At 45.7% G+C, this 27,700-nt stretch overlaps 1 protein-coding gene across 9 annotated transcripts in view; it reads left to right on the top strand.

Moving 5' to 3' along the window:
- Positions 1 to 27,700, top strand: part of NTM (neurotrimin) — a 1,406,997-nt gene that overhangs the window by 1,136,349 nt on the left and 242,948 nt on the right. For all 9 annotated transcript variants that reach the window (XM_060250804.1, XM_060250798.1, XM_060250803.1 and 6 more), the window contains one exon: positions 6,418 to 6,650. In XM_060250804.1, the coding sequence (XP_060106787.1) occupies positions 6,418 to 6,650 (233 nt within the window). The remainder of the gene's footprint in view (positions 1 to 6,417; positions 6,651 to 27,700) is intronic.

Genomic DNA, 27,700 nt, shown 5'->3' with positions numbered 1-27,700 from the left:
ACCTCCTTTTCTCTCTCCTTCCAAGACAGTTCTCAGAATTCTGAATAGTTCCTCAGTTTTGCAGGGGGAAGAAGAAATGTCTTTGCTTCTGGGGTACAGTGCACCAGGACTATCTCCTGTGTATGCCCTCCTGGAATGAATAGAAAGTTGTCATGCAAACCACATAAGTATTGATACTTAATCCATACTGAACTTGTAGCAGCCTATGTAGCTTGCTTCCGCCCCCTCCCCCCATTTATATAGTGACTCTGGCTTTGCTTCATTGACTTCAGCAGTCTGACATATGGTCCATTAACTCTAGTACGTTTGGTGACATCTATGTAATATTCAGCGATCCATCAGTCAGTAACTCGGGAATCAGTTTGCATGACCGCTGTTGTAAGAAAACAACAACAACAACAAGAAGAGGGAAAGTAATGGGGTAATCCAGGGACAGAATGTGAACACTGTGTCGTTAGCCTGAGTAGTTTTTATGCTTGGACATTATCCCCCATCATTGGCCTTTTAACAAAGCTCTTCCACTGAGTTATAAGGGCTGTTAAATATAAAGCATGTTTTAAAACAAGACCTATCTCAGCCTGCTCGGCTTAGTCGTAGGGCGGTTTTGCAGTCAAGGTGAGAAGCCCCAGCATGTGACGCCTTGCATTTAACAGCGCCGCTCAAAATTTTGGAACCAAGGACAGGCAAGGAAGCCAAAACGGGCAAGAGAAGTGGCTCATGAAATGAGGTTGTGAAGTGATTGATACGCAAATGAGGGGAAGCCAAAGCGGGCGCTCGAAGACCCTGAGAGGAACGGGCAGGATTATTTACGGGCCTCTGAAATTTTGTGGAGATTTCCAGCTTTCGCCCCAAATTCTGCATTCAGATTCATCATTCCAATTTGAGTGCTTCGGAGCGGGGCGGAAATATAAAAGTGTTGGTGAGGCCGATGATGTAGAGGATTGCTTGTTGTTGTCCTCGAGTTTTATGGAGCCTTTGTGTGTGGTCGGATTTTAAATTGATTTAACCGGCTTGAAAGGTAGGATCGAGATGGAATGCTGGGGGAGAAAGGCAAGACATAAACACATCTTGCAAAATAAAGCAAAGGAGTAAAACGATTGTTGATGACGATGATAATAGCAATAACAATGTTAATTTGCTAGTAAATGGGGACGGGTGCTTTCTTAATTGCTCTGCAGTACAATTGCGGCACATCTGTTGCCATGCCATGGGTCAGACCAAGTTGCTTGCCCCATCAAGTTCAGTGAGATTTCTTCAAGATAGGGATGCATCCTTAAAATGTTGTCTTCATGGCTTTTTCATTAGAAAAAAAAACCCAGCAGGAAGTCATTTGCATATTAGGCCACACCCCCTGACACCGAGCCAGCCAGAACTGCGTTCCTGTGCGTTCCTGCTTTAAAAAAAAAAAAAAAAAAGCCCTGACTGTCTTCAGTAAACATATTGTGATATCCTCACCCAATAGTGTTCTGTGCCTGTGCAAGCAGACTCTATTTTTGACGAAATTAAAGAATCCCCTCCCCTTCTGATTCGGCTGGGAGTGGGAGAGCGGATGTTGGTGGTAATGGATGTTGGTCTAGGGATGGAGAGGTGATGGTGGAAACGGCCGTCAAGTTGCAGCTGACTTATGAGAAAACCATAGAGTTTTCAAGGCAGCAGGCATTCAGAGGTGGCTTGCCATTGCCTTTCTTTGCCTAGAGACCCCAGACTTCCTTGGCATCCAAGTACTAAGTCTAATCCTGTTTAGCTTCCAAAAGCTGATGAGATTGGACTAGCCTTACCAATTTGGAGCAGGGCTGGAGACACCTGAGTTGAAATCTGCACTTGCCATAAAGCCTAACCTGACTCACAAGCTTGGTGTGAGGATAAAAAGGAGGAGGGGCGAGCCATGTACACCACCCTGAGCTCCTCAGCAGTGGAAGACTGGGATAAAAATGCATGCAATAAGGATCACAATGACCCATTGTACCCACATGGTGGAGCAAGGAAGCATCTTGTGAGTTAAGAGAGTGTTCTGGAATGCACAAGCCCCTGCTTCCCACAGGCATTTTTATCACCTGAGCATTGTGCATGTGGAGCCAATTCACATGTGCATATCCATTACTCAGTAATGGCAGTGGAGACTTCATGTCATTGATGCAACACCCCAGAACAGAACTATATTATCTTTTTAAAGCAGAGTGCTCTTCCGTTGTGCCCTTTCACATGTTCATCTGCCACTCATTGAGTGCACAGAAGTCAAAGGCGGAGAACACAGTTCAAGCGCATGCATATGAGAAACAGAGTTTGATCTGGCTGATTGGCAGCCAAATATGCGAACTGACTTCTTCGGGGGTGGAGCAGTGGTGTAGGGAGGGAGGGCGGATCGCCCCAGGTCTGGGGGGCCCCCGCATTGCCAAGGGGGGTCCCTCCCCTCCCCGGCAGGGCTCCGGAGCGTCGTGCAGACCTTCCGGCCACAGTCCCAGCTCGGGGTGGGGGAAGCAGCGTCCGGCGGGCAGCAGGAGGAGGAGGAGGCGGCGGCGGCGTTGCGCACCCAGTGGCCGCATCCCCGCGCTCGGCAGCAGCGCCCCGGAGCTCTCCGGCCCCCTCAACTCCCAGGCGCCGACGACTCAGCCGCTCCTGGCCCCGGCCGCGGCGGCGCGCCAGAAAGAGGAATTTCGGGCGGAAAGTTTGCAAAGTGTGCGCGAGGCAGGCTGCGGGGGCGGAGGGATGTGGGGAGGGCCGCACGCCGCTCGGCGTCTTAAGGCAGGGAAGCCCCTCCCCTCCGCCACACACATAGGGGGGCCCACATAAATCTTGGGCCCCAGGCCCCCGAAGCCCTAGCTACGCCCCTGGGGTGGAGGGAGAATTATGTCTTTGAGAAGACGGGAAAAGACTATCTGTGGTACAATGGCCTATTCACACAGGCAAGCATTGCAAATCTGCATGTGTAACTGGGCTCATAGTGTAAGACAGTCCCATATTTGCTGAGATGTCAGAATGTTCTTGGCATGACCAAGCAACCATGAGGGACTTGGGGGTGGGGGGGAGCAGGGACAGGGGGAACTGATATTGTGTCTGCCATTATGTCACTTCCTAGAAAAACCAAGAGTGATGCCATGGCACTCAATGAATCACTAGAAATCATACGGTAAAACCATAGAGCTCCCAGTGATTCCTAGCGGAGTGTGACATCACTTCCAGGTTTCCCCAGGAAGTGATGTCACACATTGTGCCTGGTTTTTTTTTTAAATATCCTGCTTGGAGCATCCATAAACCTGACAAGCCTGGTTTCTTCATTCCATATTGCTTAGAATAGACTTTTAGAAATCTGGCAGCTTCTTGTCCATTTTGCTATATTTGACACTCTCTCACTGTGTCTGCTGTAAGATCTCCCATCATTTCCCGAGATGCTACAAGGCATTATTTTATCACTGCCGCTGAATCTATGTCTGCCACATTGGGAAGCCAAGTTCTCCCCCGCCCCAGTTGTATACAGTAGTTTGCCAAGTGCTCAGAGCCCCAGGCAGGCAGCCAGGAGAGGAGGTTTACCTTATGTAGCTTTCTAACCTCCACAGTGCAGGCTGTTGTGGTTCTGCAAGATGTTCTCTATCCATTTGAGAGATCTTCTCACTGGAAAGAATGACGCACAAAATGCTATTTGATCCTGGAAAACATTGCGTGGAACAACCTGGACTGTCAAAGTGAGTGCACTTTGTGGAACAGAAGCTTGTGAAGTGTGTAAATAGCTTGCTACGATGTATGAGAGCCAGTGTGGTGTAGTGGTGAGAGTCCAGGGACTGGGAGACTCAGGTTCAAATCCCCACTCTGCCACAGAAACTTGCTAGGTGACCTTGGGCCAGTCACGAGCTTTCAGCCTAACCTATGTAAGGGCGGACAACTCCGGTTTGGGAAATTCATGGACATTTGGGACCAGAGCCAAGGGACGGCCATCAGCATGGATGCAATGCCCCAGAAGCTGCCATTTTGCCCAGGATAACTGATCTTTGTCGTCTGGAGATCAGATGTTATGCCAGGAGAAATCCAGAACTCTCCTGGAGTGTGGCAGCCTACCTCACAGGGTTGTTGTCAGGGTAAAATGGAGACAGGAGAACAACGTGAAATGCTTTGAGATCCCACTGGGGATAAAGGTGGCGTATAAACAAAATAAAAATACTATGTATTTTACGGTAGGATTTTAACTTCTAGCTATTTAGGATGTGTCCCTAGTTATTTATGATGCATTTATAATTGTATTTATGATGTAAGCCTGCTTGCAGGGAAGGGCAGCCTAAAAAATTAATTAAATAAATAAACAAACATCAAAATCTAGTACAGTGAGCGGTGGTAGTGGGACGTGGTGTCCAGTTGCACACAGCCCACTTATGGTGACCCTGTAGGGCAAGGGTGGTCAACGGTAACTCCCCAGATGTTTTTGCCTACAACTCCCATCAGCCCCAGCCAGCATGACCAATGGTTGGGGCTGATGTGAGTTGTAGGCAAAAAACATCTGGAGAGTTACCGTTAGCCACCCTTGCTGTAGGGTTTTCAGGAAAAGAGATGTTTAGAGGTGGTTTGCTATTCCCTGCCTCTGTCTAGCACTGGTGCTGCAGTTTTTCAAGATAATGCATGGGATGGAGAAAGTAGAGAAAGAAGTACTTTTCTCCCTTTCTCACAATACAAGAACTCGTGGGCATTCGATGAAATTGCTGAGCAGACAGGTTAAAACGGATAAAAGGAAGTACTTCTTCACCCAAAGGGTGATTAACATGTGGAATTCACTGCCACAGGAGGTGGTGGCGGCCACAAGCATGGCCACTTTCAAGAGGGGGTTAGATAAAAATATGGAGCAGAGGTCCATCAGTGGCTATTAGCCACAGTGTGTGTGTGTGTGTGTGTGTGTGTGTGTGTATATATATATATATATATATATATATATATATATATATATATATATATATATATATATATATATATATATTTGGCCGCTGTGTGACACAGAATGTTGGACTGGATGGGCCATTGGCCTGATCTAACATGGCTTCTCTTATGTTCTTATTCCCTCTAAGCTGAGTTAGCGTGAGCCAGCTCAGTTGTTTAGCTTCCACCTCGCACATTTTTGTCTTAGCTCAGGAAGGATGGCCGCAGAGCACACTAATTTATGCAGCAACTCACAACTTTAATGTCAGTAGCTCACGAAGACTCCACAAGACTCCACAGCTTAGAGGGAGGGAGCACTGGCGATTTTTCATCCAAGTCCTAAACAGGGCTGACCTTGCTTGGCTTCCAAGATCTGATGAGACTGGGCTAGCCTGAGCAATCCAGATCAGGGCAGTTAAGCAAGTGGTTCCTGAATAACCTTTGGGATTTAGGGTTGCCAGTCCCCAGGTGGGTGAAGTAGACAAAAGCAAAAGCTACTGTGAAGTCCAGCCTCTATCAAAAAAAATCATACAAAATTAATCCAAGATAAAGAAATAATTCATATATTAAATTTTAACAAGTATAAGACCTTTTTGTAAAATCTAAAGAAGGGTTACACCAGAGCACCAGTCCCTCTTTGTCTAACAAGGAAAAGTTGTAGCTCCCTAGGGAACGTTCCGGTGAAATTGATTAGCATTCAGCCCGTTCAATATCTTCAAACATGTACAGCCCGCAATTCGTTAGGCTGCGCAGCCAATCAGTCCATAGTGCAACAGGTTTGTACTAATTTCCCTGTTTCGCTTTTGGTTTGTTCAAGCTCTACATAAAGAATTTCAACCATGGATAAGAATGCCGACAACTTTGCTCGCATGTTGAGCAAAGTTGTCGGCATTCTTACCCATTATGCAATGTGGAGAATACACCAAGAAATGCACACCGTGTGGGGAGAACGCTCCGAGTTGGATTGCTAGTTAACAGATTTGCAACCCTGACTTGCACAAAGAAGAAGGACCAAAGTCCAAGAAAATCTTCATGAACTTTCAGAGAGTTTAGATCTGGATATTGGCTAGGCCTGTGCCTGAAGAAACTAAGAGAGCAGAGGTCTTGGGAAGAGAGGAGATGTTGTTTGAAAATGTTTCCTAGGTGCTGAAGGGGGTAGCTTAACAAGAGCTTGAAGGTATGTGATGCTGAAATAATTGATATCCTTTCTTTGGAAAACCTCCAGAATGGATTTGAGAGTTAATGTTACAGTTTGAGATGAAGCTGGACGCCAGAAGCGCAGCCCTGGGATCCAGGTAAAGTGCTGACGTATCCCTCCTGGGAGAACCGAGGCGCTCTGTCTCCCCAAAAAGAAACTGCTGCTCACAGCAAAGCTAAAAAAAGGAGATGGGGAAAGAGAGGAGGCAAAAAGTCAGAAATAAAATCACGGGTCACAAAATAGAATAAAAAATCACCTTTTTTTGTGCGTGTTTTTGCTGACGATGATCATCTCCACCCTTTTGTGTTTCCCTTTGAACGCAGGTGTCTCGTGGACAACCGGGTGACCCGCGTGGCCTGGCTCAATCGCAGCAGCATCCTGTTTGCAGGCAATGACAAGTGGTGCCTGGACCCCCGAGTGGAGCTGGTCACCAACACCCAGACCCAGTACGTCATCCAGATCAAGGATGTGGACGTTTATGACGAGGGGCCTTACACCTGCTCCGTGCAGACAGATAATCACCCCAAAACATTGCGGGTCCACCTCATAGTGCAAGGTAAGGCTCAAAGAGGGGAGGGGATTGGGCCCCGAGACCTATATAGCCTGCTGAAAAGTAATTGACGGATTCTAGTTGAAATAAACATGCACAGTTCAGCCTTCCCACCAACTGCTACTCGGCCATCATTAGAGCATAAGGGAAGCCATGTTGAATCAGGCTATCCAGTCCAACATTCTCTGTAACACAGTGGCCAAAACCCAGAGGTCATCAGGAAGTCCACCATCAGGGCCAGACGCCAGGAGCCCTTTGTTATCTCCCTTGGAACCCCAATTGGCCCAGCTCTCCCTTCCATTAAATTCTTAAAGGTATAGTAGATCTCGACCTCGCAAATTGGTGCCTCTGTGGCTCCCCTGGCCAAAGCCCTTAAGCATTTCTAACTTTCTCCATGCAAACCCCATGCAGGCCCAGGATTGTTTTCCAGCTGGGCCCCTGTCCTGTTGTCTCATTGGCTCTTGCACTCCATATCTCTTGTAGGGTTGTCAGCACAAGGCTGGCAACCGGTGGGAGACTCACCAAGGCAGTGGGTGCCCTCACCAGTAATGCAGTGATGTCACCGCTAATGCACTGATATCACTTCTAGCCCAGCGGGAACTCATTTGCATATTAGGTCACACCCCTGACATCATCATTGTTTTGTAGAGGACTTTTTGGTACTGAAAAAGCCCAGCAGGAATCCAGAAGCCACCATTTGCTCCAAGGGAACTGATTTCTGTAGCCTGGAGATTGTTTAGATTCTGGTCCACTAGAACCTTTGAGGACAACAAGATTTTCAGAGTGTGACCTTTTGAGAGTCCAAGTTCCCTTTATCAGACCCAAAGAGAGTGTTTGTGATTCTGGTGGATCTTCCAGCCCCACGTGGGAGGTCATTGTTAGTAATTAACTGGATTGTCAATATATTTCGTTCATTTTCCATGGTTGTAGCATTGTTGTTGTATTGTACCCACCTGGCAACCCTGGATCCAACCCATGATTTGGGTTTCACCCCCACAAATTCCTCTGAACCTTGTTTATGAACGCCCAATATATGCATGCAATCGGGGACACTTCTCACAGCTGCCAAAGGAGCCTGTGAGCAGTGCCATGACGCGCATGAAATGCGGCAGTCTTAGAACCTCAGCAGCCTGTTGAGCCAGGATTAATGTGCCGGGGGGGGGGGGGGAGGGGAGGGTAAGCCGCAACATTCTAATCCCTTTGCCGTCAGCCGTCTCGCTAGGAGTTGGCTGGAAGCTCTCTTCGCCTGACACACCAGCTTGACTATTGGAATCTCATCTAGGGCTAATTTTCAAATGCTGATGGGGGTATTGATCTGGAAACAAGCTGGGTTAAGAAAGGCATTGGTCTTGTACACCAAGTCGGTCTGAGCTAATCCGCTGTCGATATGCCAGACCTGAGCGTTATTGACAGACTAATGAATACAGGGCCAAAAAAATTCCAAGGATCTTTTTCTCTTCTTTTTCTTCCCCCGAAAGCAATCAAGAAAACTAAATAGAGCTAGACTTTTTTTCCCCCCTCCCTCACCATATCCATTACCTGTGAAACAAACAAAAAAAAAGGATTAAAAAATTGGATGGGGGGTGCATTATTAGCCCGGACATTCTGTTTATCTTGCAAACTCTTATTAAAGGTAAAGGTTTCCGACTCTGGGGTGACGTTGCTTTCACAATGTTTTCACGGCAGACTTTTTTAATGGGGTGGTTTGCCATGGCCTTTCCCAGTCATCTACTTTCCCTCCAGCAAGCTGGGTCCTCATTTTACCAACTTCAGAAGGATGGAAGGCTGAGTCAACCTTGAGCCGGCAACCTGAACCCAATTTCTGCTGGGATCGAACTCAGATCGTGGGCAGAGCTTAGGACTGCAGTCCTGCAGCTTTACCACTCTGCACCACGAGGCTCTTATTACCTATACACATTTCTTAAATTAAAGGTGGTCTCACGCACACACACAAAATGTTGAAACTGCTCTCAGGAAGTTGAGGAGGTGTAATTATATTGGATCCATCCTCGCACTCGCGCCTGGTTTCCTGACCCACATTCTTGATATCTTCCGGTATTTAAAATCAATCCTACACCATTTGCTGGTGTGTGTGTGTGTGATGTTATAGCAAAATATTGGGTTCCCACAAGAGAGCAAATCATTTCTGCCCATGAAAGCTTAACACAATGTTGTTCTTTTAAAGTAGCTTGCAGCCTGTCAGCCAAACACGAGGCCTTTTTTTAATGGTCTTTGAAGTTAATTGGAGTTGGGAGGATTCAGAGCCTTGCAAGATCTATGAAAGTCACACAACATGAAGCAGCACTATGCAGTTTATTATCCTCCCCCCCCCCCATTTTAATTCCTGTTATTATTTTTACACAAAGATTGCAATGGCCTTTGGATATCAATGATAAATAAACCTGAATGTGTGGTTGATTGCGATAGAATGCAAAATAATTCTATGTAAATCCTACAGGGGTGTATGAAGACAAATGTATTTTATGTCTTGTAGCATTCCTTTTCTCATGCCAAGAATCACTTCCTGCTTGATTCGGCCTTCCATAAAAATTTTACCTCTCCTCCCATATTATTGCTGGAGGTTCCTCTGTGTTGTGTTCATTTGTGCTTCAAGAGCCTGTCCCTTAGGGTGCATCCACAAAGGTGTTTTGCTTTGCCTTTGCTTCCAAACTGGAGAACCTTTTTTAAAAAAATCTACACATCATCCATCCGCACAACATCATTCTCCAGTGGTCCATTTTTCAGGTTTTTTCCTGCTTGTTTTTGAAAGAACATAGTCTAAGTGCATTTGCGCACTACCTGGATGAGAAGGTCCACATTTGAAAAAGTTACATCAGCACCATTTTCCTACTGTCAGCCCACTGGAGGATTTTTGCATAATTGCTATGGGGCTATAGAATAGTGACATCTATTGATGAAATTTGTCATTTCCTCTGAATTCCTAGATCCTGTTTTCCCCCCCTAAAAAAGTATATCTCTAGCCCTTTTTTGTTGTGGAGATATAAGAGGAAAGGTGCAGGTAGGTGTCCAGTTTGCCTATAAATGAATGGAGAGGGAAAGTTGCAGGATGGCTGAAGTGAGGCAGGAATTCCCTGCTTAGCCAATTACATGAACTCTCTGTTCTTGCTGAAGATACATCTATTTACAGTGGTAATGAAAGTAATATGTGGAATCCTCACTGTAGATGCAGTCTTTTTTTTTTTTTAAGCGAGGTGAGTTAGGGTTAAACTAGACCATACAGGATGCTTGGCTTGTACGTATCCACATTGAAACATAGAAACATAGCACTGGAAGGGTCCTAAGGAGTCAACTAGTTTAACCCCCTGCACAATACTGGGAATTCACATCTGCTTCCCTCCACTCTCGTAGTGACCGCTGATGTAGGCCCAGAGAAAGGCAAAAAGAACCTCCAGGATATCTGAGCAAATCTGGCCGGGAGAAAGATTCCTTTTTGACCCCATAGTGGTGATTGTGGGCATATAAGAAAGAGCAACAAGAGCTGAGTGCTGGCTCATCCTTTCCTTCCCTCCATCTCATGATCTACCTAAATTCATAGTGAGTCATAGAACCAACTGTTTTCAGATGGCCAACTAGGCTCTGCTTAAAAACCTTCAAAGAAGTGGAGTCCACCACCTCTCAAGGAAACCTGTTCCATTGATGAACCACTCTGTCAAGAGGTTCTTCCTAATGTTTATCCGAAGGGATTAGATAGGCGATCGGGGAAGTCTGTTGTCTTTTAAATAAGGGAAGCAAAAAATGTCCCCTTCTCCACTTACCTTACTGTGTTCTATGACTTCAGGATTTCCTCCCCCACTCTCCCCAGGCCAGCAGTGAACCAGGCTAGATGAATGTTCACCACTGCTTTTGATATTTGAAGGCAAAATAAGGGCAGTGATGTGCCAGTAGGGTTGTCAGACCCCCTGCTGGAGGTGGGGGATCCTCTGCCAACAGGTCCCATCCCCTGCCACCAATCAGCTGGCCAGTGGGCATTCTTAAGAGGAGCAAAAAGGAGGTCCAGGCTACATCACCAGCTATGTAGCAACGTTACTTCCAACGTGTGCCAGAAGCATAATCATCGTGTCAGTGATGTCGTGAGAATGATCTGGTATTTGGGGAAAAGCTCTATGGTAGAAGCCATTTCAACCATAGAGTTTTTGTTCAAATACAAGTGTGTTGCCTCGACATCACAATGTGATGACATCACTTCCTGTATATGTTGGAAGTGACATCGCCACAGTGCTGGTAAGTCCTGTTAAACCCCACCCTCCATTTCCTACCAATTGCTAGGAGGGACCTGGCAACTTTATGTGCCAGGAATAATTTACCACTAGTAAATAGGAGCAGTTGGACACTGTTAAGTCAGGTTCAGATTCTCAAGCTATGTATGTTGCTATATTCTATATTAGATGTGTCAGGAGAGGGTTAAAATGGATGCCCACTGTAATGGAGTAGGCCATAAGAGTTTGCAAACAGGTGCAGGAAGGGAAGCCATTCTGGAAGGACTGGCAGAGAAGCGGAACTGTCTGTCACCAACCAGACTGAGAAGTAAGAGTCATATAGTGTTACAGAAATCTCCCCCCCCCCCAGTTTATTATTTTGTGTGTCCATTCAGTGCCAGATTAAACCCTGCGGAGGCCCCTTGGCAGTCAAAATCTTGGGGGGGGGGGCTTGTAAATTATCTTCGAGTCGGAGCACCTGCCCCACCCCCATGGCCCCCGCTGCAGCCTGCAGGCACCTTCTCAAAAGCCCCTTTGACAACAATGCAGGGCAGAGGCAGAGAGAGGCAAACTTGGTGACACCGCCAGCAGCAGCCACACCAGTAGAGTTGCCAACCCCCAGGTGGGGGCAGGGGATCCCCCGGTTTGGAGGCCCTCCCCCCGCTTCAGGGTCGTCAGAAAGCGGGGGGAGGGGAGGGAAGTCTGCTGGGAACTCTGTTATTTTACTGTTTTAGAATTTTAATAGTTTTTAATTAATTGTGGTTTAAAATGTTGTTTTGTACTATGTATATTGAATTTTGTTGTTAGCTGCCCTGAGCCTGCTTCGGCGGGGAGGGCGGGATATAAATAAAAGGTATTATTATTATTCCCTATGGAGATTTATCCCCATAGAAAATAATAGAGAATTGATCTGCAGGTATCTGGGGCTCTGGGGGGGAGGCTGTTTTTTGAGGTAGATGTACCAGATTTTCAGCATAGCATTTGGTGCCTCTCCCCAAAATACCCCCCAAGTTTCAAAAAGATTGGACCAGGGGGTCCAATTCTATGAGCCCCAAAAGAAGGTGTACCTATCCTTCACTATTTCCTATGGAAGGAGGGGATTGAAAAGGTGTGCCGTCCCTTTAAATGTGATGGCCAGAACTCGTTTTGCAGTACAATTATGCTTGTCACAGCCTTGATCTTGGCTCCACCCCTAATGTCTCCTGGCTCCACCCTGAAGGTCTCCTGGCTCCACCCCCCAAAGTCCCCAGATATTTCTTAAATTGGACTTGGCAACCCTGCACACCAGGCAAGTTGGGCAAAGAGTGGCTCAGTTGCTGGCTTTGCATGCAGGCTCCAAGGGCTGCAAGCAGGGGGGAAACCATGGGGGAAAACTGGCCTGGGCCCCCTAAAGGCATGGGGGCCCCTAGGCCAGTGCCTACTTGGTCTAATTGTTAATCCGAAATTGAACGTAAAACAGCAAAGCAAATGACAGAACAGCTTCAGCTCTCCATGACAGGTGCTGTATAAAGGAAATGCTGAAGAAAATGGGAAACAAAGATTTGAGTGGCACAGCATTGCAAATAGAGTAGATAAGAAATAGGAGAGACCTGAGTCAGCATTTCTTCAGATGGCGAAGAATTAAGAGAGCTTTCGATTCATACATTTGAAACATGCTAGGGGCTCAGAAGTGTTAAATATGAATGAACAGCACGCTAGATCTGGAAGTAAAGGGGAAACCGGAGACTAGGGGTGTGCAAAAATAAAATAACATTCAGGAAAAGTTGAATTCAGGGGTATTCGGGGCTTTAAAATTCAGACAACGGCAATAGTATGCAGTAGTGGTTGGGAGAGTTGAGGACTGCAGGGGAAAAAAACCCAGGCTTTATAATGTGAGACAATTAAAGAGTTGATAAAGTTTGAGTCCTGTGGCAGCTTTAAGACCAACAAAGTTTAATTCTGGATATAAACTTTTATGTATTTTATTCTTCAAATAAATGAAGCCAAAGAACTAACAAAAGGCTCATGCATGTGTAAGGTCCCAGGTTCAATCTCAGACATCTCTAATTGAAAGAACCAAGAAGTAGGTGATGTTGAAAGACCTCTGCCTGAGACCCTGAAGAGACACTGCTTGTTAGAGTACACATACTGGCACTGATGGACCAGTGGTCTGATTCAATATAAAGTAGCTTCATGTGTGTTCAGAAGAGCCAGTTTGGTGTAGTGGTTAAGTGGTTATCTGGGAGAACCAGGTTTGATTTCCCACTCCTCCACATGCACCTGCTGATGTGACCTTGAGTCATTAACAAATTCTCACAGACCTGTTCCTCTCAAGAGCAGTTTCTGTCAGAGCTCTCTCAGCCCTACCTACCTCATAGGGAGTCTGTGGTGGGAGGGGGGAGGTAAAGGAGATTGTAAGCTGCTCTGAGACTCCAAGTGAAGGGCAGGGTATAAATGCAATTCTCCCCCCCCCCTCCTTTTCTTCTTCTTCAGTAGTCACAAAGTTGTGTGGAATCAGTCAGAATTTTCTGTTCACCAAATTAAAAAAAGGAGATTTCACCTCCACCCCTTTCTTTTTTGTGGTCCATGGCTCTGTGATAGAACCTCCACTTGAACTACAGAATAAGTTCAGTTCCTGGCATCATTGGGTAAAAGGATCACATAGGAAATGATGTGAAAAACCTCTTCCTAAGAACCTGGAGGCTGCCACTCTAAGTAGACAATTCTGACTTTGACAAACAGCTTAATGTGTTCATGAGAATGCAAAAAGTGAAAAATGTAATTATTTGGCTGAAAAGCATAACGCTGGAGAGAAAACAATTCACACAAAAGTGTGCTAACACCAGCAGAAACAAGTAGAAATCTACAAGTAGAAAATCACTGTCCAAACTCTGTTAAGAGAAGCCATGTTGGACCTTTTCATTAATGATCAGAAAATGGTGAATTTTAAGTGAGACATAAGCTGATGCACAGTTTGTAAAAGAAAGAAAAAAAACCAAAAGCACTGCAAAGTGAGCTGCTTCAGCATTCAAGTAACAGATTTGTAACATATTCCAGAGAAAGATTGCAAGTGGTTGGCAAATGTGATCTGAATTGAACTAGTAAATATAGTTCTGCTGGAATTCCAAATAGCAGTAGGTTTTGGATGGCAAACTGTAATAGGTCTAACAGCAGGTTCAGTGAGCTTAAACTGGAATAACTGCATAAGGTTTCACTGCCAGGGCGGTGGCTAATTTGAATTTTGAACAGTGTGTTAACTTTTTTTAAGAAAGTGTGTTGACCTATAAAAAAACCCCAATCATGTGTTTCAAGGCAGACCTGTACTTACACAGGGCATAGAGGAGCAAAGCACTCTCAGGTATTTGTCATGCAGGGATGCCAGCTGGGCTGGAGAACAGTGTATCCTGTCCCTTTAATAGAGGGTTAAAGTGGAGAAATGGGCAGGTAGGGTTTTTTTGTTTTTTCATGGCTGGGGATAAATTCCATCACTTGGTAAATAAACATCCCATTAATCCTCTATTACAAGGACAAGGCATTTTCCTCCAATCCAGTTGGCGGGCCTGGATTGGAGTTCCTCCCCTTTCTTTGACAGTGAAAACACTAAGTCTCTTGCCCTTTTCATTGTGGGGGTAGAAAGGAAAAGGTGCAAGGAGCTTTTCTCCAGGTTGCCTGGGAAGCAGGGGAAAGCAGTGGTGCTTAATCAGTGAAGCCCTTCATTACCAAGGCCATTCTTCCTTCCTCTATAACTTTTTCTTTCTTTTCTAATTGCTTATTTCTTGTTTGTTTCTCCTTTAACAGCCGCAATGACAGTATTGGTCAGCAAAATGGAGTGAGATTTATTTTTTTACTGCTTTTGGGGTTGCCTCTCCGGTTTGCAGTGGGATAGGGGAGCCCATGGGAAAGGGAGCAGGAACAAATGAGTGCCCCATTTTACTCAACATGTTGTCTCTTTTCAATCATAAATGGCAAGCTATCTTGCTGAAACTTCTCTGTGGGAAAGAAAGCATGCCTCTGAGCATGTGCTTTAATGAGTGATAATAAACTGCTGAAAGTCCTGTAGCACCTAACTAATTAAAGACTAACAAAATTTGTGGTAGGGTATGAGCTTTCATCAGTCGCTGCGCACTTCTTCAGGTATCCTTATCCAGGTATCTGAAGAAGTGAGCAGTGAATCATGAAAGCTCATACCCTACCATAAAAATTTTGCTAGTTTCTAAGGTACCACTGGATTCGTACTCTTAGCTAATGCTACAGACAGACTAATGGCTACCCATCTTGAATAAACTGATGAGTAATACTAAAGTGATAGAACTGCCATGATATCCAGGTAGTTTTAAGTTCTATCACCCATCACTGCCAAAGGATAAAATCTGGATTCTCTAAATATGCTTCTCCAGAATTTGGATAACCTAAATATGGATTCTCTGAATTTGGATTCTCTAAATATGCTTCTCTAAATGAATTTGGATAACCTAAATAAACTTCAACCGAGAATAATCCTGCCTCTGAATTCTGAGGCTGAAAACACTCTGCCCATCTGCAGAATGCTTTCCCTTCACTCCACATTCTCCACAGATATTTACCCAGAGCGTTTTGTAGAAAAAGCCAAGCAGGAAATCATTTGCGTATCCTTCATATCCTACGTCCCCTGATGTCACCATTGTTTCACACAGGGCTTTTTTGGTAGAAAATGCCCAGCATGAATTCATTTGCATATTAGGTCACACCTCCTGACACCAAGTCAGCCAGAACTGTGTTCCTGCTCAAAAAAGCCCTGCATTTGCCCAGGGGTGGAATTCTAGCAGGAGCTCCTTTGCATATTAGGCCACACACCCACTGTAGCCAATCCTCCAAGAGCTTACAAGGTTCTTTTTTGTAAGCTCTTGGAGGATTGGCTACATCTGTGGTGTGTGGCTTAATATGCAAAGGAGCTCCTGCTAGAATTCCACCCCTGCATTTACCTATCTGATATCGGTAGTGGTGGAAAGTGCTGTCAAATCACAGTTGACTTATGGCAACCCTGGAGGGTTTTCAGGGCAAGGGGCGTGCAGAGGTGGTTTGCCATTGTCTACTTCCACGTCAGGCCCCTGGTATTCCCGCCCAAAAGTTAGCCAGTGCCAACCCTGCTTAGCTTCCAGGTTCTGATGAGATCAGGCTAACCGAGGCTATTCAGGTCAGGATCTGGTATTAGGAGATTAATTTCCAGGGGTGGGGTGGGGCGTTGTGGGGGGAGTGATTAATTGCTCCTCCCCTCAGATTTCACTCCCTCCAGCATCATCTTGTGGCATTTCTTGAGAAAAGACAACAGGGATGCTAATTAAATCAACAAAGAAATCGTAGCATCATCATAAGCAAAATCACTTTTCCTTGGATAGCTGGTTACGTACTGTGTTCCAGCTTGTTCTGAGACTCCTATGCATGCCTGCTTTGTGGCAATTATTGCATGTGCAAACTGAAAATGGGAGGCAATAATTGCCACAGAAATCTCAACTACATTTATCACGTTGTTAATTTAGTTATTTTTTTTAAGCATGCTAAACAGCCATTTCTTCAAAGCTGTACACAGATACCATATGGGACATACCTAGTGACAGACAGACAGACAGACAGACAGACAGACAGACAGACAGACAGACAGACAGACAGACAGATAGATAGATAGATAGATAGATAGATAGATAGATAGATAGATAGATAGATAGACAGATTATTTATTAAAGCATTTATATCATGTCTTTCCTTGTAGTTCAAGGCAGTTTATAATAATGTAGTTCAAAGCACAACTAATGTAGTTCAATGCCGTTTATAGTAATACCTTTAAAGCCCTATACGGTCAGCGGCCAGCATACCTTCAGGACCACATCTCCCTGTATGAGTCTTGTAGGTCTTTATGATCAGCGACCAAACAGCTTTTGGTAATACCCGGCCCCAGAGATGTCCATCTAGCCTTGACGAGGGCCAGGGCCTTTTCAGCCCTGGCCCCTGCCTGGTGGAACGAGCTCCCCCTGAAGATCTGGGTCATGAGGGATCTGCTCCAATTCTGTAAAACAGAGCTCTTTCACCAGGCTTCCAGCTGAGTCAGTGGACATCACTTGTTTACCCCCCCCCATTACATCCCAGTGCTGTAGGGCCTGTTGGACCTGGACAATAGGCCATGTATGTGAGGCAGAACCTGCCATTTTAGTCTCTATTGTCACTCTGTAGTTTTAGATTTGAGATCTTTTAAATTGGTCTTTTATTGTTTTAAATGTTGATTGTTTTTATGATGTAACCTGCCCTGAGCCTGTCCTATGGGAAGGGCGGGCTAAAAATTGAGATAGATAGATAGATAGATAGATAGATAGATAGATAGATAGATAGATAGATAGATAGATAGATAGATAGATAGATAGATGATTGATAGATTGATAGATAGATGATTGATAGATTGATAGATAGATAGATAGATAGATAGATAGATAGATAGATAGATAGATAGATGATAGATAGATAGATAGATAGATAGATAGATGATAGATAGATAGATAGATAGATAGATAGATAGATAGATAGATAGATGATAGATTGATAGATAGATGATAGATAGATAGATAGATAGATGATAGATTGATAGATTGATAGATAGAAGATAGATAGATAGATAGATAGATAGATAGATAGATAGATAGATAGATAGATAGATAGATAGATAGATAGATAGATAGATATAGTTCAAGGTACAAATAATGTAGTTCAATGCAGTTTATAATAATGCTTCCTCTCACTATTCACGTCCAGTTCTCATGAAATGTCTGACTACAGGCTTGTTTCAGTATATTTACTCTATGCCTTTCCCTCCAATGTGAACCCAAAGCATCTTACATTGTTCTTGCCTCTTCCATTTTATCCTCACAGCAATACTGCAAAGTAGGTTAAGCTGTAATTGTGTGACTGGCCCAGGGTCACTAGCACGCTTCTGTGGGAGAGAAGGGATTCGAATCTGGGTCTTTCAGATCCTAGTCTGACACTTTAACCGCTACACCACGCTGACTCTTAAAGATGCATGCCAGAACAATACTCTGTAAAAAAAATAAAATAAATCAAACTGCATCTACAGCATTGAAAGCGTTCTGAAGTGGCTCTGAATAATATAACACAGAAATGTAACACAGAATAGAACAGAAAGTGGCTCTGAAGGATATAACACAAAAGGAATACAGTTATCCGAAAAAGGAAGCCCGAAGATAGAAATGAAGGCAGAAAAGCCTACAGAAAGGGTTAACACAATAGCTGTTGTGTGCAGTGCAGGGAAAGATCAGATAAAGAATGTATTTGGGCCCAAGAGACAAGAACAAAGCAATTCTAAGAGAGCATTTTCAATTGCCGACTATAGAAGAAATCACCAATAAGTTAGCAAAGAGCTCTAAAAAGTCTTGATCCAGTGATGGATGAAACAAGAAGGAATGCAGATGGACTCGTATCAGTGCAAAAATTTCTGAAGAGGGGGTGATATCATGATAGCCATGGTAGTAGGAACCAAAATGCTCTGCGAGTGGGTAAACGCAGCAGGGGAAACGGTTCAGAGAAACACCATCCAAGAATGCGGCAGACTTTCTGAGAACAGTAGCAGAAGGAACAGCGTCTTAAATGAGCTTTGTTCTATATTTCATTCTCTTTACAGCATCGTTTTGATAAAGCTCGAGGCGATAAGTATTAGACTTACTGGAGTTTGATCCCTTCTTGTGGACTTTTAAAGTGCTTTCCTCTAGCTGCTGGAGTTGCACTGAATGCTAACGCAGTGATCCCCTTGCTCTGTGCTGTGAAAATGGTTAGAGTTCACCTTGACAAATTACAGTATTTTTTGCACCATAAGACTCACTCCCCCCCCCAAAAAAAAGTGGAGGGAAAAGTGTGTGCGTCTTAAGGAGCGAATACTGCAAAAAATTCACACAAATGCCTCTAAATTCACACAAATGGCTCTAAAAACTAGGTGCGTCTTATGCTCAGGTGGGTAAGTCACAGTGTTGGTTACATCCACCACTTTGTGGCTTTTCGGAGAACACAGAGACTCATGGAGATTCATTTATTCTACTTTCCCCCAATATATTACGCGGGTGAGTTGAAACATTCAAGTTTTAAGGAGGCATAGGCAGCTTCAGGAGGGGATCAGACAGATTCACGGAGGATAGGCCTATCAGTGGCTACTAGCCATGGTGGCTAAAGGGAATCTCCATGTACAGAGGCAGTTACCCTCTGAATATCAGTGCCATTGCAGCACAGACAAAGCTTCAAGGAAAACATGGAATGGATCTTCCATCAAGGTCCCTGGACCCTATTTATCTGGGTACAGAGCCCTTAATAGAAAATCCACTCCATGTTCTCCCCACATCTTTGATGGAGAATCCGTTCCATGTTTTCCTTGCAGCTTTGCCTGTGCTGCAGCCTGCAAAGACAATAAGCACAAGCAATCGATGCCAGCTTCCATGCATGACTCGGAGAGCTTGTATTTTTGTAAAATGAGTCTTATGAGCCTGAGGAAGCCTTTGTGGGAAACGAGAATTTGACTAGCGTTCCGTCGCTTTGTGCCTGGACCCATTGAGAACTTGGCAACACCAGAAGCATTTCCATAGGAATTTGATATGAGGAACGGGAGTTCCATTTCAAGAAATTGAACTTTTGTATGGGCTGTGTATGCTTTTCAATCAAGTCTGCATTGTTTGGATTTTGTATAAAGGTGGGATTGCTCCCTTACAGAATTTGAAGAAGTTCTTTGTTCATTTATGTTGAATCGTGTTGAATATTTATTGTGCAGTTTGTATTTTCCATGAGCCTTGTGCTTTTTTCTGGCCTGCAAAGACAAGGCAGAAAAGGCGGTCAACTGAAAGAGAAGGGAACTATGTTAGCCTCCAAACTTCAAATGGTGAGGACCAGAGGGGGAGAAAAGAGCCCCAGGGGTCTGATTAAAGCCCTGGGTGGGCTGGTTCTGGCCAGTGTGCTGTACATTTTACACCCTTGATGTAAAGGATTGCAGTCCCTTTAAATGCCTTTCCTCCCCTACCCTGAAATCACGGGGCACCTGGTCCGATCTTTTTTAAACTTGGGAGGGGGGGAGCTTTTTGAGAAGAGGCACCAGCAGAGGCGCCAACTTGGTGCCTCTACCTCAAAAATAGCCCCCAAAGCCTCAGATACCTCTAGATCGATTCTCTATTATACCCCATGGGGAACATTGACTATAATGGTTTCCATAAGAAATAATGGAACCAAAAATATTCAGGTTTCCTGAATATTTCCCTAATCCAAATACCATACCAGTATTGGGATTCAGGAATATTGGAAAATACCAATATTTTTGGGGTTCAGTATGTATGTGTATATATATATATATATATATATATATATATATATATATATATATATAATTTTATTTTTTTGCACACCCCTATCTGAAACTCTTTAGAGTCATTGCCATTGAAAGTAGATAGTACTGATCTTTGTAGACCACTGGCCTGACTCAGTAGAAGGCAGCTTTAGATACCTCTGTGTGTGTGTTTCTCCCCCCCCCCCCCCGCCTTTGAAAGGTATTTAGTTTGTGAGCCATCGGTCTCTAGAGAAGGATCATATATATTTTTTAAATCAAGTGCAGTGCAATCCAGACATGGGAAACTGTAATACTTTAATCCCGTGCAGACATTCTAAGACTAGACACAATCAATATGTGTGTGTGTGGGGGGGGGGGGGGATCTTGTAGGCTGCCCTCCACTACCAAATGTTGAATGGATCCTGCCCATCAAAGCCACATGTGCATAGGCTGCATGCATCTCATCCATACCTGATTTTAGACTTTTTGCTCAGGACTTTTTTTCCTGTGGGATGAAGGGACAGAATGGAGGTTTCCTAGGAATAGGATCATATTTTCTAAGCGCTCGATATGAATATCCTTCTTTGTGACTTTGTTTTTTTTCTTGGGAGAAACAAAGCACAGGCTTGTATTTAAAAAAAAAAAATGAACACACGATCTTCTTCCCTTATGGTGGAAAGTGCTATCACGTTACAGCCAATTTATGGTGACCCTGTAGGGTTTTCAAGCCAAAGAGACAAAACAGAGGTGGTTCACCGTTGCCTGCCTCTGTATAGCAACCCTGGATTTCCTTGCTGGTCTCCCATCCAAGTGTTAACCGGGGCTGCCCCTGCTTTGTTTCCAAGATCTGACATGACCATCCAGCTCAAGGGCTGTTAAAATTAGCAACTCTTAGATTCTACTTTGTTCATCAGTTGCACAGAAATGGAATAGAGCAGAGATGTCAAACATGCGGTCCAGGGGCCAAATCAAGTCCCCACAGGGCTCCTATCAGGTCCCTGAGCAACTGGCCATCTGCTTCCTTCTCCCTCTCTCTTGCTTCCTTCTGCATAACAGCTTGCTTTGCAAGGCTTGCTCAATAGCTCAGGAGCTACATAGCAAAACCTCCATTTTCTCCAATTGCTGAGACTCCTCCCTTCGGGAAGAAGAAGAAGAAGATATTGGATTTATATCCCGCCCTCCACTCCGAAGAGTCTCAGAGCGGCTCACAATCTCCTTTAACCTTCCTCCCCCACAACATACACCCTGTGAGGTAGATGAAGATATTGGATTTATATCCCGCCCTCCACTCCGAAGAGTCTTAGAGCGGCTCACAATCTCCTTTACCTTCCTCCCCCACAACAGACACCCTGTGAGGTGGGTGGGGCTGGAGAGGGCTCTCACAGCAGCTGCCCTTTCAAGGACAACCCCTGCCAGAGCTATGGCTGACCCAAGGCTGTTCCAGCAGGTGCAAGTGGAGGAGTGGGGAATCAAGCCCGGTTCTCCCAGATAAGAGTCCGCACACTTAACCACTACACCAAACTGGGAGGAAGAGGGGGGGGAGGCAGAGCTTGCTTTGCTAGGCTCTCTCAATAGCACAGCAGAACTACTGAGCCAAGCCTCTCTTCCTTCTATTGGCTAAAGCTCCTCCCCCTCCTGGTTCCCTGGAGAAGGAAGGAAAGAGCCAGAGCTTTCTTTGCCCAGTTCCCTGGATCCTGTGGGAGAAATACAAAGAAAGCACCTTTAAGACCCAAGAGTGCTGTTTTAAACATGCTTTATTTCAAGTTTTTTTTTTTAATCTTTAAGTGTATTTGTCTGTGTCCTTTATAAAGTTTATATCTTTGCTACCTAATCTTAAATAGGAACACACATGGCCTGGCCCGACAAGGTTTCATTTATGTCAGACCTGGCCCTCATAAGAAATGAGTTCGACACCCTTGGAATAGAGCACTGAAACGGCATATAAATGTGTGCGAGTACAAATGGCATAGAAACAAATATAAGGATCAATGACAAATTAAAGGATCCAGAAACTTTGGCTTGTCCCTAACATTGCCCAGCCCCATCAGCCAACCAACTCCCCTTCCCTGTTTCTTTATTCAAAACATGCCTGAACCCTGCCTTGTAAGGATCTTGTTCTCCTTCCCAAAGCTGATTCTTATAAGCGAGCCTCTTTCATACCAGAATTGCCTGCGATTTTTTTTAAAATGGGCAAAGCGTTCCATTGCTGAGGTTAACCACCTGTCCGCATGGAAATTGCTTTCATCGTGTTCTGTGGGATTGCTGAAGGCCAACAACGGACCCGGATGCCTGCAACCAAAGCGAGGGAGCCGAATGTAATATGAAACGTTCAATATAGCTCCATGTCCTCTCGCTAATAAGAAAGAGCCTTCGGGCAAAGTCCTGCAAACGAGATATACAGGGACGTAGTCACAGAGGGGGCGCCGGACAAGCAATTAAATTGTGTCCTGGGGCCACTGGTGGTGTCTCTGGGGTCCCGCTTCGGAGGGCAGGAAGATCTTTCCCACTTGACAACATCCTTCATACGCTCCTTTGAACACCAATGATGGATGGACCCTTCAGAAGAGCCTGAAAAACAGGCCTCTGTAGTATTACTGTGTTGCGTGAACTTGTCTTTTCCTTTCTACTTGGAAAACCACTCACCATGCTTTCCTGAGAGTCAGACCCATTGCATAAAGTGGGAGTTGATACTCAAGAGAGCTGGTACTGAGCAGAGTTTTCTGAATGCCGTAGAGAAAGGGTTTTACACCCATGAAGCTGCCTTATACTCAGGGCTGGTGTGTGGAAGTACACAGGGTAAGCGGCGGCCTAGGGCACTACCCCACCTGGGGGCGCCACCAGGCACCCCCTTACTCCCTTTCCCTTGCCCAACTACGCTCTGGGAAATGTTGATCAGGATTTTTCTCCAGGCCAGTCTGGCCAAGGATCCTCGAGGTTTTTTGCCATCTTCTGGGCATGGAGCAGGGGGCACTGGGGGTGTACGTGTGTGGAGGAGGTATTTGTGAATTCCCTGCATTGTGCAGGGGGTTGGACTAGATGACCATGGAGCTCCCTTCCAACCCTGTGTCTGTTTCTCACAACTTTGAAGGCAAGATGCACCAATGCAACAGACTGCTAAGCCCACGTGGAATACTGTTGTAGGTATAAGTTTGCTTAAGACATCAAATAATATAATACTTATTTATATTCACTTTCCCCCCTGATTGCTAAAAGGGCTCGGGTACAGTGTTCTCTGATCACACCGGGTGGGGGAGGCGAAAGGAAGGGAAAGGAAAAGGTGGGCGGCAGCGGGCGGGGGAGGCAGGGAGGCATACTAGGCACAGGGAAAGCCCCTCCGATGATGCCACTTGTGACATCATTGTGTTGCGCTCAAGGAAGGGGAAAAAGGAAGCTGGTTGTGGGGGGGGGGTGCAGGGGACTGCCTCTAGTGGCAGAACCCCTAGCATTGGCCCTGCTTATACTCAGGACTTTCTATTAGCAGGAACTCTTTTGCATATTAGGCTACACCTCCCCAATGTAGCCAGTCCTCCAAGAGCTTACAGTAGGCTCTGTAAGAAGAGCCCTGTAAGCTCTTGGAGGATTGGCTACATCAGGAGGTGTAGCCTAATATGCAAAGGAGTTCCTGCTACAAAAAAAGACCTGCTTATACTGAATTAGAGCATTGGCCCTTCAGCATTGCCACAGCCCAAGGGGGGAGATGTGGGGGCACTGCCCCTGACTTCCAGGTTGGGCCCCCTGACTTTCGGGGGCCCTCCAAGGCACAGTCTGCTTTTCTTCTCTCTTTTTTGGCCATGTCAAAGTGTCGTCAGCAGCATCCACAGCTGGGAGAGCTGAGCAAGGCAGCAGGCAGAGAGGAGGGAGGTGGAGTGGGAGGCGGAGGAAGCTGTGTGGAATGGACCAGGGACAGGGGATGGTGGAGCTGCTGGCTGCAAAGTGCCAGGGTAGGGAAGAGGAAGACAGAAGGAAACCCCGCTGCTGGCACGCAAGTTGCTGTCACTTCTTGACTCCAAAGTTTTAGAGTCGGCCGCCTTGACTTGGCCACTTTCAGAGCCTCCAGCTTTTACTCCTACCCCAGAAAGCTTCTGAGAAGCAGCAAGCCCCACAGTGGGTGGGAAAGGGTGCCCCCTGCTTCTAAAATCCTGGCTACACCCCTGCCAGCAGCTCTCCAGCATCTCGGATGGAAGACTTTCGTGGCCCCTTCGGCCAAGGATCGAACCTGGGAAACCTGCATGCCAAGCAGATGCTCTACCACTGAGCCATGGCTCCTCCCCACTGTGAAAAGATTCAGAGCGGAATGCGATCGTGCCTGCTGGCCCCACCCCTCGATGTCTGCATGTGTAACCTGCAGGGGACCAGCTTATTGGGAAACCTGCTTCTTTCCCCCATTGTGCATATAAAGAAGAAGAAGAAGACCGCAGATTTATACCCCGCCCTTCTCTCTGACTCAGAGTCTCAGAGTGGCTCACAATCTCCTTTATCTCCTTCCCCCACAACAGACACCCTGTGAGGTGGGTGGGGCTGAGAGAGCTCTCACAGCAGCTGCCCTTTCAAGCCAACTCCTGCAAGAGCTATGGCTAACTCAAGGCCATTCCAGCAGGTACAAACGGAGGAGTGGGGAATCAAACCCAGTTCTCCCAGATAAGAGTCTGCACACTTAACCACTACACCAAACTGGCTCTCTAAACATATGCAGCTTACTGTTCGGGTGGGTATTCAAGGGTGGTGGGTGCAGTTCCACTCCTCTCTGCATGCATAGAGAGCTACAGAATTTAAACAACTGAACATGGCTATGAGTAAAGCTAAAACAGGCAGGGAACTAGCGGCTGCTTGGCTTTCAGCTGCCCACCCGTTGGCTTATAGACCTGTCCTTAGACTATCACCACTGTGTCTCTGTCAGTTAAGTGGTTGAGTTTCACGGAATATTCAGAAACACTGTTAACTGTTCAGGATGAAGGCACCCATCGAGGTATGATGTCTGTGAATTACATCCGTGAAGGAAGCGATGGGATCAGGTTGGCTGGGGGAAATCTCAGGGATTCGGGACAAGAGAGGTTGAATGGTGCAGTCAGAAGAGGTGGTGGCAAAATGCCCTGTCAAGTCACCGCTGACATATGGTGACCCTGCAGGGTTTTCAAGGCAGAAGGCAAACGGAGATGGTTTGCCATTGTCTGCCTCTGTGTTGTGACTCTGGACTTTCTTGGTTGTCTCCCATCCAAATGCTAACCCAGAATGACCCTGCTTTGCTTCCGAGATTTGAAGAGATCACACTAGCCCAGCCAATCCAGGTTACGGCATCAGGAGAGGGGCTTTATAATTAAGGGCATTTCAAAAGCTAGAGACAAAATAGGGTCTGGAATCCAACAAGGTATTTGTAGTGAGGCAGATCTGTGGAAGGACTAGGAAGACCCTTCTATCTAATGCATCCTCCAGGGAGCTGACAGTGGCATGCGTTGTTCCCCCTTTCCCATTTTATCTTCATGCCAACCCTGTGAGGTAGTCCAGGACAAGAGAATCCCCCAGAAAACTTGGTGGTGGGGAAGGATTTGAACCCAGCTCTTCCTGACCCCTCTAATCACTGCACTTCACTAGTATAATGTACTGGATTCAAATCATGAGGATGCCCAAGAGATAGTGAGTTCAGCTCTTTATTTAGTGATTCAGCATAGTGAGACAGGAACAGAACTGTCTGGCAGGACCAATAGCCCTGCTTATATGCATGCAAACCTCCCCACCAAAAACCCATTACCATCATCCCATTACACACAACTATAGGTTAATAGCTGGCCTAACGATCCCTGATGGGCCTCCTTCCTGAATCCCATTACCATCATCCCATTACACACAACTATAGGTTAATAGCTGGCCTAACGATCCCTGATGGGCCTCTTTCCTGAATCCAGGTGGCTGTTGTTTTAGGGTCTCAAGCTCAGCCAAGTCTCTGCTGGCCCTAAGGCCAAACTCCAGTTCCAATACGTAACAACTAGCCTCCTGATTCTCCCTCCATAGCCAACCCTAATGCGAACAAGACTGGGAGGAAGCCCTGGGACTCAAAATCCCCAAAATCCACTGAAATTCGAGTTTCACAAGGTGCCCTCTCTGTCACCACTCCCCCCTCTGTTCTGCTTCCTCCCCCTCCCTTACCTGAACAATTCTTTGTCCATTTTCAGTTCTGCAAGCTTGGCTGCTCTCAAGGCCAACCAAATTCTTTGTTAAAGAGTCAGAGGAGACAAAGGGTATATTTGTATTTGCAGTGTCCGGGGAAAACATTCTCTGTGCCTTGGAAGATGCATTAAGGAAAGTTGGTCTTATCTCCTGCCTGGAAATGGACTTTGCAAAGGACTGTGCGCCTGCTGGTGTTTAATCTCACTTAGACACGAGAATTTGCATGATAGAAAACGGTGGAATTCTCACAGAAGAAGTGGGGAGAGGATGTGGAAAAGAGTCTCTCTCCCCCCCTCCCACTTCAAGAGTGGTTTCTGGCTCCTTATCAGTTTCCCTGCCCCTATCTGGCTCTTTCTTTTGTGGCCGAAGCAACTAATCGCCCCCTCCCCTTTTGTTTGGTTCAAATGAGTTTTCCCACTCCTTCTGTGCTCAGAGTTAATCTCTAAATCCTGGCCATTGTTTGATAGTTAATTACCTGTCTGCTCTGGTAGCACAGCTGTGCAGCTCAGGTAAAAAGAAGCTCTAATGTTTTCCCCGCTTGCTAAAATACAAGGATGCAGAAGCCAGCAGGAAAGAGGTCCCATCTTGCATGAAGCAGCAATGGCAACAATGAGCCAGCCAGGGGTTGCACATCTGGGAGGGGCTTTCCCTGGCAAAAGGGATGTCCTCCTTAGATAGGAGAGACTTTTCCTTTTTCGTTCCCATTGAGCCCCTTACCCCTTGTGGCTTTCTTGCTCTTTCTTTGCAAAGCTCTGAGCTCTAGTTTTCTACATTTCCCTTGTACTGTTCTGTTCATTGCCATGGGCCAAAGTTATGCATGCAGCAGGGTGGGGTGCTAGAAGAAGGACATCCTCAGCTGCAGGTGGGGAACATTGTTTTGAGCCCTCACTCATGTAGAGAAGCCAGTTTGGTGTAGTGGTTAAGTGTGTGGACTCTTATCTGGGAGAAGTGGATTTGATTCCCCACTCCTCCACTTGCAGCTGCTGGAATGGCCTTGGGTCAGCCATAGCTCTCGCAGGAGTTGTCCTTGAAAGGGCAGCTTCTGGGAGAGCTCTTTTAGACCCACCTTCCTCACAAGGTGTCTGTTGTGAGGGAAGAAGGTTAAAGGAGATTGTAAGCGAGTATTGTGAAGATTGTAAGAAGATAAAGGGGTATAAATCTGTGGTCTTCTTCTACTTTTTGGATGCAAACCCCAGGTTGAGAAATACCTGGAGATTTTGGGGTGGAGCCTAGGGAGGGCAGGTTTTGGGGAGGGAAGTGACCTTAGCCAGATATAATGGTGTGGAGTTGTAGCATCGATCCAAAAACAATACCAATACCTAATCAATATAGCAATGTTAGAAATATGTAAGAGTGCTTTT

This window comes from Heteronotia binoei, chromosome 12 (assembly GCF_032191835.1).
Source record: "Heteronotia binoei isolate CCM8104 ecotype False Entrance Well chromosome 12, APGP_CSIRO_Hbin_v1, whole genome shotgun sequence".
NCBI classification, from domain to species: Eukaryota; Metazoa; Chordata; class Lepidosauria; order Squamata; family Gekkonidae; genus Heteronotia; species Heteronotia binoei.
Note: the sequence above shows the minus strand (reverse complement) of the source record. Positions and strands in the feature narration are given on the sequence as shown.